The 19,162-nt window shown below is 29.7% G+C and overlaps 1 protein-coding gene across 1 annotated transcript in view; it reads right to left on the reverse strand.

The window, feature by feature from the left end:
* The window catches only part of LOC115878819, a 32,433-nt gene extending 14,964 nt beyond the window's left edge, over positions 1-17,469 (reverse strand). The window contains exons 1-2 of the mRNA XM_030895426.1: positions 17,430-17,469; positions 9,459-9,739 (exon numbers count right to left, since the gene is read on the reverse strand). Coding sequence (XP_030751286.1) covers positions 9,459-9,737 — 279 coding nt within the window. The 5' untranslated portion in view covers positions 9,738-9,739; positions 17,430-17,469. The remainder of the gene's footprint in view (positions 1-9,458; positions 9,740-17,429) is intronic.
* Between the last annotated feature and the right edge of the window lie 1,693 nt (positions 17,470-19,162).

Genomic DNA, 19,162 nt, shown 5'->3' on the forward strand with positions numbered 1-19,162 from the left:
AAACACCATATTACTACATTTTATCATATATATTATACTTGAGATAAACTACAATATAATAAAAAAAGATTTTTAGATCATACGGTAGAAAATTTTTAAAATAAGAAATAGTGATAAACATCAAATTTAAGACAAACACTTTATTAAAATAATGTAAATCTAAAAAAAATATTCAAATACTTTTTGTTGTTCCCAATAAATTTAAATGAAAACCAATAATGCCGGTACATGTCCATACATTTTAATTTGTTATTTGCGCATAGTAATTAACTTAACAAATGACTGTCGGACCAGAAAGTGTACTAAAAGGGGTGCACCGCGCTCCCAACCCTGTGTCAATACGTAATTAATGGAATTTTTTTAAGATGGCTAAAGAAATGAGCGTCCTATGCTATTGGATTATCAGTTTAGGTATGCAATAATTTTGTAGCATTAAGTGTGTTTCTTTTTAGTTTTAAGTTGTATTTGATATTTGTTTTTATTTTTATAAAGTAAATAATGAAGTGTGAATCTTACAGTATTATGAATACTGTGTTAGAACTAATTATTATTATTAAGTAAAAATTATTTATACTGGTTAAAAATATTAATATTTAAACATAGTCAGTAATATTTAGTTAATAATTTTTTACTATACGTAGTTTATAGATTAAAAAACCGCTTAGGGAAATTATTATTTCTTGCTATGGATAATCTATACTGTTTTGCAATAATTCTGTACTAAACTTTTAAATATGATAATCTTATATTTGTTTAACTATTTTTAAATTTGATTAAAGAAGTGACCCTCAGGTCCTATAGAATTATGAAACGATAGTATAATTTTATATTGAAATTTAAAATATAATTTTAGTTCAGATATACAATAATTTTATTGTTTAAATATGTTTGTTTTTAGTTTTAAGATGTTATTTGATATTTTAATTACTTATTTTTCTAAGTTAAATAAAGAAGTGTAAATCGTATCCTACGATATTATGGATACTGTGTCAGAATTTAAGGTAATTTTATTATTACGAAAAATTTATAGTGGTTAAACATATAAGTACATATACTTATTTAATATTTTTTACCATACGTAATTTATAGATTTAAAAATTGGTAGGGAAATTATTTTTTGCTCCTAGATTATCAATACTGTTTTGCAGTAATTCTGCATTAAACGTTTAAATATGATATGTGATGATTTTGAGATACCTTATTGTTTTGCTCCTTATTGTCTGAATGCTTACATTAAAATTAGGTGAACAAACTTCTACGGCTAATTGAAACTACTAATTTATTCCACTGATTTCGAGGTTCTGAATGAAGCTTAACACATGAAATTTAGAATTTCCCATGAATATCTTTGAATAAGAAGACTAAGGAAGGAGCATATCAAAAATCTTAGGTACACCGCGATGGGCCTCAAATATGGCCGCCTTAAATTCCGGTTTATCAGTGTCGTTCTAATTTTATTTAAAAAATGTAAAACTATGATGTAGGGTAGACGTGGGGTAGACTCAATAATTTGTTGTTTTATTTTACGTTGTGAATAAATGTTGGTAGTTATTAAAATTGTTATAAAAATATATAATTCTAATAAAAATAGATAAGTTATAATAAGTATTTATTAACACAAACATCCGATACGCTACTGAAGCAGGTAAGTGAAATTAACGTATCTAAATTCTTTGACATCTAATCTTTGACAAGTAATAAATAAAAGCTAAAATGCAAGAAAAATATATAATTTAGTTAATTTAAGTGAATTTCATAAATGATAGGTTTACTACACGTATGTATATTATATAGTCACTTACTAGCGAAAAGTTGTTTCATTATTTCACTCAATTTTTGCCGAGCACGCTACACAACCAACTATTTTAGAGTATTTTTCGATAAATCGCGATAGTGTCACTGTTAATTTAAGTTCTGCTACAATTTTCACCTAGATTTATTACCTTTATACAACTATCAGTAGTAGAATAAGTAATAAATAACATAAAATAAGCTCCATAAAGACTGACAAATCCACAAAATTTCAAATCAAATTCAAATGTGTCAAATGAATCGTCAAACAGAACTGTCAAGGATCCCCACCTGATCCCCACCCTAGAGAGCTTTTATGGTGCCTTTTCCGCCCACCATGCTTGAATACATGGATAGCATTCTGCTCCTTCCTTAGTCTTCTTATTCAAAGATGAATATGGTGTTGTGGGTTAAAATTTCCCTTTTTCCTTTGGATATCGAGAAATTTCCTACGAGTTGGCATTACTGCTCATAAGTATAAAGTATAATTGAAATCGCTAATGTATTCTACTAATTTCTAGGTTATTAATTAAGGTTTAATTGTTTAAATTATCTTAATTTTATTATTTACAACAAAGAAGTAACATAAAACTTCTAATTTACTTTATTTTTTATTGAAACAAAAATCTATAGAAATCCATCTAATAGAAAAACATTACTATGACCCAATAACACAATATCAATAAGCATTAAGGTTTAAAGGTTCAAATTAACACTTTTACTATTAGTATGTCACAAAAGAACTGTTTGGTTCCGATAGAAATGGTCGTTAAAAGTGTAACTTGGGGGAAATTAATTTCTCAAACGACCCTATCGGAAAATAGTGTGTTAATGAAGGATTGGAAATACACACCCTGTGTGTCAATATGCCGAGGGTAGCCACCACCAGCCGAGTCTTTATTGTCGCTATCGAGTTAACAGAAAAACAATTCAACGGTTGTTAATTTTATTAGGTTGTTAATTAATGTAGGGCTGTAATTAGGGTAGGAGAGACACTTTTGGCTTCGGAGATGACTTGAGAATTTCGTGTAGTACAATAATTAAAGATAAATATTAACAAGTAGGTGTCATCAGCAGGTAAAGATTAGACTATTTTGGAATCGATTCATATTTTAGTTAAATAAAATATTTTTTTTCAAACGTCACAAAAGTAATAATTTTTGCGACGTGATTAACAATATAATTTATATAAAATTAAAGCACTTTTACGCCTATGCCACAAAAGTACGAGAATATTTGCCTCTGATATTATCAAACTGATATAAAGTGTCAAATTCAATGGGCGTAACCATCGTTTCTCGATATACAAGGTGGTCCGAACTGTATTCCGGAAACTTCGGCAACATATTCTCCAGATAAAAATAAGTAAAAAAGTTCGTATAAATGTATGTTCTAAAATGCTTAGTTTCGGAGATACAGGGTGTAGAAGTTTCATTTTTATTTCGATTTTTTCCAAATAATTTCTGAAGTAACGTCAATATTGGGATGAAAATTGATGTCTAGGAGTTTTTTGACATGAGAAATTTGATTTTGATGTCAATATGATTCCTACTGGTAGCGAGCCCCACCTACATCTGTTTTGAAGCGTAATAACTTTTTGTCCGTACCTGTATAAAATTACCGAGGAAAAAAATATACATTTCTGTGACTTTTTACGTAAGAAAATATCTCTTTGTAAAAATCGCTACGAGCAACCGTTCTCAAGATATTTAGAACGGAAATAAATGTCTATTATTGACGAAAAATAAACACGTTGAGTAGATAGTTATTTTACTGAAATAATCAATTTGGGAAATTGTTATTTTTTTAAATTATAAATTTTTCTGCAAAAAAATGATGATAAAACAGTTTCTGTTGAACTTTTGGCACAAAAACATTTGAAATTTATGGTCTCAGTCTATTAATTATTTAGTCAACATGTTTAATTTCTGTCAATGATGACAGATATTGATAATTTCGAGAAGAGATCTTTTTTAGGTAAAAAACGTCGTAAATGTATATTTTTTACTCAGTAGTTTTATACAGGCACGGACGAAAAGTTATTACTCTTCAAACCAGTTAAAATATGTAGGTGGCGCCCTCTACTAGTAGGAGTCATATTGACATCAACATCAAATTTCTCATGTCAAAAAACTGCTAGACACCAATTTTCATCCAAATATTAACGTTACTGCAGATATTATTTGGAAAAAATTGAAATAAAAATGAAACTTCTACACCCTATATCTCCGAAACTAAGCATTTTAGGACATACATTTATACAAACTTTTTTACTTATTTTTATCTGCAGAATATATTGCCGAAGTTTTCGGAATACAGTTCGGGCCACCCTGTATAATTACTTACAAGGTATTACTTTTAAATCATTTCATATTATTTCGAACTTTGAAATTGTTTAAAAATTATTTGTGGTCGTTTAGTGACATTTCCCATATAATTTTATATATAAAATGACAGCGATCTCCATTTTATAGCTATCGCTGACGCCGTTTTTATTCGATAATACTATTTTTATCCAAATAAAAATGTTACACATTCAATTTGTTATTATTTTATTGTAACTGTGCTAGAGTTTTCAACAGTACATTATCCTTTTTACTATTTTTGTTTTAATTATACTTATAAAACAATATTTTAGTAAAATTGTATGATTGAAAATTAAATTTGTTTCTTTAATAAATATAATGCGTTGATAGTCTAGATTACGTTATTATTAATTAAGTTAAGTGTCTTTCATTAACGCTAATTCTGTAAATTGTTACCACAAAAAATTGTATCTAACGGTCCAAAATATAGAGTCAGAAAATGATACATAGCTAAAATTTGTCTGATTAACGGTCTGAAGATTCTTATATCAAAGCATTAATAAAATAAAATGTTCAGAAGAAATATAAAAATTAAATTACTTGAAAAAAGTCTGGGCATTTCGCCACTGAAAGAGAAATCTAAAAAATAAAATAAGTTTATTTTTGTAAACACCACAGTAGCGGGTAGAATCTAAATAGAAACTAGGTTGTCCATCGCTCTTTATTCGTATAACAAATTTGCCTAACCGACAAAAAATGCTTAAAGTTAGGTATAACTCCTTTTGTCTTAAGAAGCAGAAAAACAAAAAGAAAAAACTATCTAAAATGTCTAAATATAACTGATCGTTGATATTTGTTTGATATTTCGGTGGGGAAATACCCAAATCTAGTGAAAGAAATAATGGAAATAATGAAATAAATGAAGAAATAAATAGTGAATTAAAAATAAGATATAAAGAAGTGGTCAATAGCACTTATTAATAAGAGAAAAACTAAAAAGATTTGTTATTGCATCCTTAACTAAACTTTAAAGGAAAAGAACCAATAATCAATTTGTATTTAACAAAAATTCTTAATTAAGCAAGGGTCTGTCTGTTTGTTTCATTTGCTGAATTAAGGAACATCTCAATAGGGAGGGATTAAATGTCACTTCGAGACGTTTATTAGCTAATTCGAGGAATTAATGTGATACCTATTGGCTTAATCTGGGAAGACAAATTTCTTTTTGGTCTTCCTGGGTTTTGGACGAGAAAACAAATGTTTTTTATATTTTATCTTTAGTTATTTTGTTCTGTAGTGTAAACACTGAAATTACAACTTTCTTTTCTTTTTTTTTTCTTTTAGTATTTCTTTTTTCTACTGTCTTTTTTTTCGATCATACATTATATTTGAAGGTTTCTATTTTTTGCAAGAATTTTTTGACAACATGTAACCAGAACAGAATCTTCAGAAGGTCTAACTTGTATTATAATTTATTAAAACTGTTTAGATCAGTTCAACTCTGGAAGCAAGTATAGTTTTACGCACCGGTTTTGCTAGTGGGAATATAACTTTCGGTTATTTCGGTTATAACGAAATATTTTAAAGGTACATTGTTATAATTTTAGTTCATAAAACATTTAATCTAGTTGATTAAAAAAGTATACCATTAATATTGCAAATTATATTTTATCCTCTCATAGTATATGTCTATTTAATTTTGTGATTATGAAACGAGCAGTTTGTTTACTCACTTGTTTCATCGAACTGCTTGAATCCATTTTTGCTTTTGAAAAAATCGGTGTGAGAAACTATGAAGCTACAAAAATGTTGTTTCGGGAGAGTTGAATATCCGAGAAAGTTGAGTTATTTAATGTTATTGCACCCAACAACGCCTTAATTACGTTCTCCTTAATGTTAATTTTATTAACATTTAAAATTGTCACAACACAACACGACGCCTAGTTCGGATCCTTTTTAATTTATTTTTTACTACCCGAAACAGCGTCATACCAAACAAACAACGTTTCATAGTTTCAATAACTGCACAAACAAAAATACTAAAATACTTAAATATTCTGACAAAGCCACGATTTCCATATTATTTCATTACCTAACCGGGACGGCTTGAAATACATAGTGAAAATTTCTGATTTCTGTCGTATACAGCGCTACGGTCGGAAATTTTTAAAATCAATGAAATGCACTAAGCCTATATAAATTTATATTAAAGCAATAATAATTAAACTTAAATAATGGCTGTATAACTTGAAACAGAATAATACTTTTTATATAGAAAATGCAACTATTAAGCAATATTTATACTAATAAAAAACGAATAAAATATGAAATTGACGATGTCAAATTAAAAATTTACGCACTTAAAGGATTATTTTCTGCGTTCTTTTAAAAATTATAGAACGTATATGTTGTTTAGAAACAGACAATTAATTTATTATTATCGTATTAAAAATACCGTATGAAAAAGACGGCGTCCAGTTGGCTTAGAAATGAACATCGATGACACACACACCCCAATAATTTCAAATATAAAATGACAGCGGTCTTCATTTCATAGCCATCGCTGAAGCTATTTTTTTTCGATCATATGGTAGTTCCAAACCAAATTATACAATTATTAAACGTGTACTTCAAGTTGTTGTTTTAATATCTAAATTGTTTGTTACAGTAAGTACGAACTATACCTTCTGCTTTCAGTGGAATTCTAATTTAACATTATTATTACGAAAGCTTTATAACATTTCCTAGCGTAGATATAAGTTCTATACATGTTCCATTAAAATAGTTGTTCCGGAACTCCCTATGAAAGTACACATAATAATTCAAAAAATTAGTCACGAATGCAAACAACAGTGTACACGTGTGTTATTTTCCTGTACATGTGTTTGTTAGGAAACTTTTATTTTACGGAATTTCATTTTGTGCTGTTATTTATTGTCAAAAATAAATGAAAATTTTTATCATAAAGGAACGAAGCTTTATCATGTTCAGAAATTTTTTAAAAACTTAAACACTGTTTTACTCGTGTGGTATGAACTGTATTTTGGAAATTTCGCCTGCATATTCTGCAGAAAAAAAATCAATAAAAAAGTTCGTATAAATTTATGTCTAAAATTCTTCGGAAATACAGGGTGGAGAAATATCATTTTTATTTCGATTTTTTTTCAAATAATTTTTGACCAAACGTCGATATTTAGATAAAAATTAGTGTCTGGGTATTCTTTGATTATACGTACTTATAGGGTGTATCATCTACATGTTATGTAACTATTTTGAAGAGTAATAACTTTTCGTCCCTACCTGTATTAAATTACAAAGTAAAGAAATATACATCATCCCCGTATATAATATGTTTATTAAGTAAAGATCGCTACGGGCAACCATTCTCAAGATATTTGGAATGGCAATTATAAATACAAGTCATTATGATAAAAATATACATTGTGGTCCGAACTGTATTCCGGAAACTTTGACAGCATATTCTGCAGATAAAAATAAGTAAAAAATTTGTATAAATGTATGTCCTAAAATGCTTAGTTTTGGAGATTAGAAATAGTTTTGGAGAATAGAAATAGTCAATACATGTCATTACTGACAAAAAAAAATAAATCCGTTGAGTAGATAGTTATTTGACTGAAATTATTAATTTGGGAACCTTTTAATTTTTTAAATTAATCATAAATTTTTCTGCGGAAATAATGCTGATAAAACAGTTTCTATTGAATTTTTGGTACAAAAACAATTTATATTTATTATTTTAGTCTTTGAACTATTTAGTCAACACGTTTAATTTATGTCAATAATGACAGGTATTGATAATTTCGATTCCAAATAGCTTGAGAACCTTCTTATTACACGTAGCGATTTTTACCAGGAGACCTTTTTTACGTAAGAAGCGTCGTAAATGTATATTTTTTTACTCAGTAGTTTTACACAGGTATGGACGAAAAGTTAAAACACTTCAAACCAATTAAAAAATATGCAGATGGCTCCTTCTACAAGTAGGAGTCATATTGACATCAATATCAAATTTCTCATGTCAAAAAACTCCCAAATACCAATTTTCATGCACATATTGACGTTACTTCAGAAATTATCTGGAAAAATGGAAATAAAAATGAAATTTCTACACCCTGTATCTCCGAAACTAAGTATTTTAGGACATACATTTATATTAACTTCTTTACTTAGTTTTATCTACAGAATATGCGGCCGAAGTTTCCGGAATACAGTTCGGACCACCCGGTATAGTTATTTGACTGAAATGATAAATTTGTAAATTTAATTTTTTTTTTTCATTTTTAGGTTTTATTATTTTTTTTAAGTTTCTGTTGAACCTTTAGCAAAAAGATATTTCCAAATTTATTATTTAAGTTTAATCTAGTTAACATGTTTAATTTTTCTCAATGATGACATGCTTTGATAATGTCGATTCCAAATATCTTATGAACCGTATCTTATCTTATTCGTTCCGATTTTTACCAAGCGATCTTTTGTACGGAAAAAACGGCGAAAGTGTATATTTTTTTTACTAAATAGTGTAATACAGATACAGACGAAAAGTTATTACTTTTCAAAACAGTCCAGAAACATATAGACGGCGCCGCGACGGCGCCGGCGCCCTATAAAAGTAGGCATGAAAATCGAATTTCTTATGTCAAAAAATTGGCGCCGGGAGGCACGTATAGCCATCCATATTAAAATATGTTAATAAAAAGTTGGTAGGTAGTTCTTTTAGTTTCAATTATCTCAAAAACTGCGACTGATTTTGATGTTATTACAAATTTTGTTGCAAATATTATTCCTAATCTGAAATTGTAAACTGCGTTCAGCTAGCTACTATAACTTTGGAGTTACGATTTTTTAAAATTTTTAAGCTCCTCCCATACCCCCTTACCAACCCCCCACCCTCACCAAAAACTAATGGCTATATTCTCGGGTGCCACACTATTTTTGTGCCAAATTTGATTAAAATCGGTTCAGCGGTTTTTGAGTTATCGTGTTACAGACGGACAGACAGACAGGCACCGTGAAAATATTTTGTATTTAGGTCATTTATGACCCAAATAACTCATTTTGAGTGAAATTAAAAAAACTTTTTTTTTTGCCGATCTTAATAGCCTACCATAACTGTTGGTATGGTCGGCTAAAAACACCCATACACAAATAAAAATGAAAATTCTACATCCTGTATCTCAGAAACAGAGCATTTTAGGACATAACTTTTTAAATTATTTTTATAAGTTTAAGTTTCCCGAATACATTCTCTCGACCACTCTGTATATCTTTAATACCATCATTTTGTACAGCAAGGTTTGTTTATTTATCTTATTTTCAATAAGAGGATCATTAATATCTTACCTGATTTTCAACTTCGATGCTGTCATGTTTAAAAATCATGATGTTGTTCAGCATTAGACAAGTTTGCACGATCAGCGCCATAATCGGTATAAAGGGCAACACTAACATTTGCAGCAGATGCAGTTTTCGTCCCCTTCCATCAGCAGGATTGATAGACTTGGCACAGCAGTACCTTCTGGAAGTCATTTGGGAAATGTCTTCGGAACTGAGCGATCTGAGCGAATCGTCGTCTCCATCCTGTACATTGTTGCCGATGGCATTTTGGTTGTTTTTCTCCATAACTAGCAAACGTGACAAATGTTATTACTGCGCTAAACCTTTAATCAACGCATGTAGCGGTGAGATAATTAAAGAAAATCGATATTTGGATTGTGTTCTTCTCATAAATAAAAACAATTATGCGGAAACTTGAATCCAATTATATAGGGCGACAGGTTTTAAATTGGGTGTGTCAATATTTTAGAATATAAATTGTTGTCATCGGTCATGCTGTACTCTAACTTTATTGAGCATTTTTTTAATCCTATGACCAAACATTTTTTTCCAATATTATTTGACGATAATATAGAATAGATGAAAGTGAATAAGGGGATTTTGCTACAATTAAAAATATGAAGAATAAGAATTAGAGAGAAATGTCAAATTATCCATGCTACTCTTACGATTCACGCATCAACACAACTGACGTAAAATATTTTTTTTTACGATCGTGCAAAAAGTAGCTATTCTTTACATTATCTACTGTATTAAAAGTCAATTTTTTATACGAGCGCAAAAAACACCTTGACATTATTAATGACGAGTTTAACTAAAGAAAAAAAAATTGTCAAATCCTGGGAGGAAAACCAATTACCAATACTGGACACCGTACAGCAACATTCTGGGTTAGAGTTTTACGTGAAAATTATGAACTTGAGAGCTCTATGAGCAGAAATGAGAATAAAATTCAAAAGACTACTGTAAATGAAGTTTGTCCATCAATTATTTACCTTAGTGAATTGTTCAAACTGTGACATTAAAATTAAAATGAACTGAAAAAAAGTTATTAAACAAATATTTATTTGTTTATAGTGTTACTAGCGTGTACCAGCGACTTCGTTCGCGTCGAATTAATCATTTGTAATGGTGATGATAAAGCAAAGCAAGAATTTCCATTAACATGCAAACTGGATAAAATTTTCTCACATTTATGTCAGCATGAGAAAAAACAATATTATTATATAACTTGGTAATATTTGAGGGGTAGTTTCATCTCGTTGGAATTTGACTTTCGAAAAATCCGTTTGCCAAAAATAAGCTTTTTACGTCAAGCAGTTTAAGCAGAATCGTGGTTAAGAAATTACCCAACTTTTTACAACAACCTGTATGATTTAAAAAAAAATCAAAATATGTATAAAAACCAAATAAATTATGCTTGTCCGAGCGTTTTCCCGAAAGACTAACCGTTTTTTAAATAACAAATATTGTAATATTTGAGGGGCGGTTTCACCCTCTTGAAATTTGAGATTCGAGAAACCCCTCCTTATCGAACCTCTACACCCTACAGTCAATCCGTTTGCCAAAAATCAGCTTTAAACGTCATGCAGTTTCGTGATTACTCAATGGTCATATTTTATGAAGCACCCTGTATAAATTTATAAAAAAACTTAAAATATATAAACAACAAAATAAAATATACGTGTTTAAGAGTTTTTCCAAAAAACTCATCAATTTTTAAATAAAAATATTTTAATATTTGAGGGATAGTTTCACCCCCTTAGATTTCGAGTTTCGAAAAATCCCTTCTTATCGAACCTCTACACCCTAAAGTCAAGTTTTCCAAAAATCAGCTTTTTACGTAAAGCGCTTTAAGCAGAATCGTGATTAATCAATGACCAGATTTTTCGAAACACCCTGTATACATTTTAAAAAAATCTTATAATAATGTAATTAATATGTAAAAAAACAAAATAAAATATACGTGTTTAAGCGTTTTTTTCGGAAACTTGAGCGTTTTTTAAATAAAAAATATTGTAATATTTGAGGGGTGGTTTCACCCTTTTGGAACTGGAATTTCGAAAAATCCCTTCTTATGGAACCTCTACACCCTAGAATCAACCTGTGTGCCAAAATTGAGCTTCTTACGTTGAGTGGTTTGAGCAGGATCGTGATTAATCAGCATGTCAGTCACTTAAGGATTTTATATATTATTCTGTGAATTACTGTAAAAACTTTTTAATGAACTTTTAAATAACAAGTTCAATTCAATCGTATAAAAAATGTTGTGTGCAATATGTGCAAAAAGCATATTTGTTGCACTCAGCATGATTGCAAAATTCACGCATGATCACAAAAATTATACGGCGTTTCTGTGGCAATATAATCGCGATTTCATTCTTTGACAGATGATTATTATTAATTTTGATTCATATTCTTTACTGTTGTTAAAGTATCACATTTTTCGATAACTATTATCACCCTTTTCATAGCATTGAACTAAATCAATTTTGTGCTTCTTTAACATTTTAAAATTGCAAAAAATATGATGTTAATTAAAATTCTATCAATAACAATCTATTAAAGAATTAAATCGAAAATTTATTATCATAGAAATGCGTTTTCATTTTTAGGAAAAAAAATAACTATATTTTCATGTTTTTTTAATTTCCTCTAAAACGGTATGGAAATTTGGAAAAGTATCAACGGGATTAACCATTTTAGAAGAAGCAAATTTTTTTATGAAGCATTTTTCTTAAAACGTCAATAGTAAAAAAGTTTTTTCCCTTGTAAAGACAATCCGGAGACATACTCTGTATATATTTTTTCACGCATATCAAATAGTATTTTGATTTTGATTGAAAAAAGTTGCTGAACATTACCTATTGAGTTGAGCCGAGGCACTTTTAATATGGCTTACTAGTTACTTCATTAATTTCGAGGTAGTTGGCACACTAGTTATACAAATTTAAATACAAAAATTTTGGCTGAAATCCGAAAACAAATAAATGTTATTAAGCTGAAATTAGAGAAATAAGTTCAAATTTATATATTAGAATTTATCACTTAATAAATTTGATTTATTTATTGCTACACAATATAACAATAATTTACAAATAAGCACTACAAAAGAAATTAACTCTAAATATACTACTATAATAATATACAGGGTGTCCCAACATTCTGTGGACGTAGAACTACTACGTATTTTTAGAATCAAAATAAGTTAATTGGTAAGTATATAAAAGTGCTTTGTTTGTTTGTTAGAAGACAAAAGGTGTTTTAAGCCCCATACTCACACTTCGCTACTTCACTTCCTTCCTTCGTCGCGTCCCTTCGTCCAAAAATCTTATATTTACTATGGGAAATGTCAATTTTATGCGACTGTGTGTTCCTTCGTTCCTTCGTCAAAACGCTCCTTCGTCCGTTTACTTCCTCGAAACGCTCCTTCCCCGTACTGTCGGTTTTTGGACGAAGTAGCAAAGGAATTATCACGAATACAAAAAAATATTAAAATATATAAAATATATAAATCGATCTTGGATTTCATTCGTAGTTGATTTCTTGATTTGGCAGTACGTCTGTACAGGGTGTTTCATTTTCATTCATTCATTGTGTTTTGCAGGGTTTCTCGTTTATGAGTCGAGACACAAAGATGCGGTTTTCACATTACGCTGTTACTTTTTTATGAAACTAAAGATGCTACATACAGATATGTCCTAGCTCTCTTACTTCCTAAAATACAGGGCGAATCTCAAATTATTGCATTTTTCAATCCCCTTTGTATCATAACTTATCGAAAAGGTGAAAACGGTCTTCCGTACAGTTTTTCACGTAGAATGCAGTGACGTAACTATGTCTTCGTTGGAATCTGTCTTTTTTAAATTGACTAAAACTTATATGTTTTTTTTAAATGCGATATTTTGTATATTATTTTATTTTCCTTGTTACGGGCTTTCTAAAATACTTATTTTCATAAACGGGGTAAAAATGCATTATTAAACTTTATTACATATAGTCGGCTGGTTTAAATTAGGTAATCAAAACAATCAACTAATTTATTCGACGTAAAATGTTGGTTATTGGCATGTTATTTAAAAGCGGCACAAGTTCAGTTTCCGTGTAGTTTATCAAAATATCACGATGCAAAGCAAAATTATCTGGTAAAATTAAGTTAAATAAAATATGAGCCGTTTAGCAGTTTAGCAGTACTTAAATAAATAAATATAGAGTTTATTATAATTTTAGAAAGCTCATAACAAGGCAAATAAAATAAAAAATGATATATAGAGTGTCCTGTTTAAAAAAAAAGGACATAAGTTTGAGTTATTTTTCGAAATAGACAGCTCCCAACGAAGAACTAGTTTCGTCACTGCATTCTACCTGAAAAACAAGATACGGGCGGTAGGGTGGGTAAGTACTCCATAGGTAGAACAAAACAAAATCAGGGTATCCGGTATATACCTGCACATTTAGATGAACAGTCTAATTTTATAAAAGGTATTTTCAACGACCGCATAGTAAATACCCGGTATAATACCAGTAATATCAAGAATACGAGTATATCTACAATATTCCTTATATATATATATATATATATATATATATGTTGGTATATTTCTATTCCCGGTATTATACCGGGTATTTACTATGCGGTCGTCGGAAACTCCTTTTATTAAAATTAGGATGTTCATCTAAATCTACAGGTAGGTATATACATATATACCCAAATTTTATTTATCTACAAATTGGGTACATACCCACCGCCCATAACTGATCCTTTTCACCTTTTCGATAAGTTATAAGATAATCGAGATACAGAGGTTATCAAAAAATGCAAAAATTTCTACTAATTAAAAAATAAAAAGTAAAAGAAAGAAATAAGAAATAACTTTGAACTAAGAAGGCTAGGATAAATCTGTGTGTAGCATATTTACTAGTTTCATAATAAGTAGAACAATGATGTGAAAACAGCATCTTTATATCTCTACTCATAAACCAGAAACCCCATAAACACACTCAAAAATGGGACATCCTGTACATCTAGCAATCGCCAATCGATATAAAAATAATTCACACACAGTAGTCTAAAAAATGGAAGAAAAAAACAATATTGTCTTCATATGTGTGAAAAAATACTTGTCCATATTTATGTAATCGTAGCGACAAAAATTAAAAAAAATTGAAATAGTGTGCATGATGCCTTTACAAAAATATCTGAAGAAATGGGGATTGACGTCAACGTTTAATTAGTATTAGTAGTTAGGAAACTTCGGCAGCATATTCTGCAGATAAAAATAAGTAAAAAAGTTCGTATAAATGTATGTCATAAAATGTTTAGTTTCGGAAATATAGGGTGTAGAAGTTTCATTTTTATTTCGATTTTTTCTAAATAATTTCTGAAGTAACGTCAATATCTGGATGAAAATTGGTGTCTGGGAGTTTTGTGATACGAGAAATTTGATTTTGATGTCAAAATGACTCCTATTTATAGGGGGCGCCACCTATATGCGTTTTGACTGTTTTGAAGAGTAATAACTTTTCGACGGTGCCTGTATAATACTACTGACTAAAAAATTTACATTTTCATGGCTTTTTACGTAAAAAATGTCTCTTGGTAAAAATCGCTACGCGTAACCGTTCTCAAGATATTTAAAATGGAAATAGTCAATACATGTCATTATTGACAAAAAATAAGCACACGTTGAATAGAGTTATTTGACTGAAATAATAAATGTTTATTTTTTTAAATTAATCATAAATTGTTCTGCGAAAAAATGATGATTAAACAGTTTCTGTTGAACTTTTGGCACAAAAAGATTTCAAATTTAAGATTTCAGTCTAATAACTATTTGGTCAACATGTTTAATTTGTCAATGTTGACAGGTATTGATAATTTCAATTTCAAATATCTCGAGAACCATTAGTCGTAGCGATTTTTACCAAGAGACCTTTTTTATGTAGAAAAAGTTGTAAATGTATATTTTTTTACTCAGTAGTTTTATACAGGTATGGATGAACAATTATTACTCTTCAAACCAGTTAAAGCATATGTATGTGGTGCCCTCTACAAATTGGAGTCATATTAACATGAAAATCAAATTTCTCATGTCCAAAAACTGTCAGACACCAATTTTCATCCAAATATTGACGTTACTTCTTAAATTATATGGAAAAATCGAAATAAAAATGAAATTTCTACACCCTGTATCTCCGAAACTAAGCATTTTAGGATATACATTTATACGAACTTTTTTACTTATTTTAGTCTGCAGAATATGCTGCAGAAGTTTCCGGAATACAATTCGGACCACCCTGTATTAAGGGGTATTTTGGACTTATTTAAAACGCGGCAAAGGGTTCCAGAAATATATTTGCCCCTAATTAAAACTCACTCTGTATATAGCAGTTTCTTAACAGCTAATATATTTTAGTAAGTAACTAGCTAAACAAATAAAAAATAATAAAATTTGATATACCTACCCTCTTTCCGCAATTATTAAACTTTAAAGATAAAGTTAAACACACACATACAAACATTTAATCTACAAAGTCCGACAATAGTGCGTCGGGCATCTGTATCTCGTAGAATAAAAAACTTGGGAATTTTGTTTAAGTGCAAACCTGAAGTAGGTCTGTACTAGGATGTATTACAGGAAAATAGTATACTTCTACAGGATGGCTCAAAAAAGTGTCAGTGGATCGGGTTGATTTTTTTTAAAATGAAACACCCTGTATGTTATTGCATCTTTGGCTTCCTTTCAGCTCACTTTACATAATCCTAATATATGAGTTTCAGGCTCTCTTAAAAAAATCAATTACTAATAAAAGAACTCTCCTGAAATCAAAACTATATCAGGTATTTACTTTAGATGGTCTGTACTAACTATGCTATAAATATGGTCGTCTTAAACTATACGAGGTATTCAAAATTCTACGCCAAACTTTTTAAAATATAAAATAATTTTTCTTCGTTTTAAATCTTTGTTAGATGGATAATTAAAAATGAACATTTTTTGTGCTAGAGTATTTCAAATTTTTTAACATTTTTGCAGATATTCGCAATTTTATATTTTATATGGCATTTTGCACAGTAAATTTTTATCAAGGCCACCCAATGATTTTTCTCGTATTTTACCGTTCAAAGAGCCATATGAAAAAATAATACCGCGAATATCTGCAAAACCGTTAAAAATTTTGAAATACTGTAAATACAAAAAATGTTAATTTTTTAATTCTTCATCAAATAAAAAAATAATATACAAGGTGTCCATGTAAAAAAAACAAGAAAAGTTATTTTATATTTTAGAAAGTTGGGCATAGAATTTTGAACACCCTGTATGATTTAGGATTACGATATTTATAGAAAAGTAAATATACAGACGATCTAAAGTAAATACCTAATATATAGTTTTGATTTCAGGACAGTTCATGTATTTGTAATACTTTTTTTAAGAAAGCTTCAAAAGTATATAATTTTTACTTATTTATTGTTATCTCTGAAACTATCTAAATCTATTTAGTGATATTTTAGGATTATGTAAAGTGATCTGAAAGAATGCCAAAAATGCAATATTATACAGGGTGTTCCATTAGAAAAATCATCCCGATCCACTCACACTTTTTGAGCCATCCTGTAGAATTTAAAATATTTTCCTGAAATACATACTAGTATATACTTTAGGTTTGCACTTTCTCGTTTCTTTTCCAATTTTTTTTTATTCTAGCAGCTACAGATGCCCGACGCACTATTACCGGATCTTGTATATCTAGAACTCTATACAAATATTCCAGCGACACCCTGAATGCTAAACAAATGGTTTTTAATTAATTACACGGTATTTTGTATCTTCTAATGTTTAGAATGTTATATTTTAAAAGTTGTACATATTATATAGAGCAAAAACACTTCCTAAAGTTCTTTAAACAAAAACAACGAGCTTAATTAGCATGTAAAGGGTTTCAAAACTTATCCACTAACACACACATACTTACTCGAAGTCGTTTTCGGCCCTTTTTGTCACATTAAAACCGCTCCCTAGTCGACGCGGAATTGAGGGGGCCCAGAACTGGCGACAGAACAATAATTACCTACTTGTTGATTGGAAGCGTGTGGCGTACGGCACTGGACGAAAGGAAACTCCTCTCTCGCACGACTCCAAGTGGAACTTCCATTGAAACTAAGCTTGCCGGTCGCCGAGTGCGTTGCCTGTTGCTAAACTTGCGCAAATTCGCGGATAAGTATATGGAAAACAAGCACAAATGATGATTATTCGTGACATGAAAGGGTTCAATTTGCCACGAGGATAGTCGTAGTTGTTTGTCTGGAGATATGTTTGGAAGAGAGGAATTCCGCATTTATACACTTATTTCAATTTGAATATTGTATATGTTATAGCAAAAAAACGACTTTTTTACGAGAAATTATCGTAAAAAGTATACCGGGTATTGCATCGTCGAGCGGGACATAGGAAATCCCATGTAAATTTTAATGGGGTCAATTATTGGCTTCCCTAATTATTTTAGAGAATAATTCTATTTAGGTTTATTGAAGAGCACTAAAAGCCACATTCAAAAGAATAACTTTAGATATTTTTGATTAGCCCGTTTACGAGCTATCGCCGATTTATTTTTAAATATTTCTCCTTTCTTATGGCCCTGTATTTACTTATGAGCACCAGTCAAGGTAAAAGATAACTATCAAATGAAGTTGTCATTTCAGAAATTTATCTATTTAGTGCTTTATTATTATTATTAAAAACTCATACCTACATCGAAAATATTAGCCATGAATTACACTACCGAAGAGAAAGTATTGATGATTAAATGGTATTATCAAGGAAATAGTAACCTTAATAAGAGTAATAATTGATAGCGAATGTAAGAAGAGAATTTTATGATTGCCTGGGTTATTGTCTAGCAGTCGATGGAGGAATATTTGAACATCTTCTTAAATCCTAAAGTTCTAACAATTTAATAGTACCTAAATTAATAAGTTATTGAATATTGTAATAATACTATAATTAACTTTATAATTGATTACTTTATTTTACTTTAATTCATATTAATTTGTATTTATAAATACATCTTTAAGATTTCCGATGTAGGAATGAGGTTTCAATAATAATAAAGCACTAAATAGATAAATTTCTGAAATGACAACTTCATTTGACAGTTATCTTTTACCTTGACTGGTGCTCATAAATAAATACAGTGCCATAAGAAAGGAGAAATATAAAAAAGAAATCGGCGATAACTCGTAAACGAGCTAATCAAAATTCTTTTGTACGTGGGTTTTAGTGCTCTTTAATAAACCTAAATAGAATTATTCTCTAAAATAATTAGGGAAGCCAATAATTGACCCCATGAAAATTTACATGGGATTTCCTATGTCCCGTCCGACGATGCAACACCGTATGTATGGACGATAATGTTACATAAACACGTTTAAAATTTATGATGTCATTTTTTCGAAGAAAACCTTCAAAATTTGGATGCCTAAAAAATAAACTTAAACAGCCTCTACACTATGCGGAGAACTCTTCGAAACAGGTGAGGAGGGCGTGGGGGATTTCTTGGCGTTTCCTATTACCTCGTTCAATTTTGTTTAGAGCTATTTCCAAAACGTGGCGGTTTCTGTACCCGAGGCAAAGGATTTTTTTTTCATAAATCTCACTGAAATAAGTAAACCTAGACGTTTCTAAAATAGCTGTTGTTACGATGATATT

Source organism: Sitophilus oryzae, unplaced genomic scaffold (genome assembly GCF_002938485.1).
Source record: "Sitophilus oryzae breed Bouriz unplaced genomic scaffold, Soryzae_2.0 scaffold_1532_pilon_pilon, whole genome shotgun sequence".
NCBI classification, from domain to species: Eukaryota; Metazoa; Arthropoda; class Insecta; order Coleoptera; family Curculionidae; genus Sitophilus; species Sitophilus oryzae.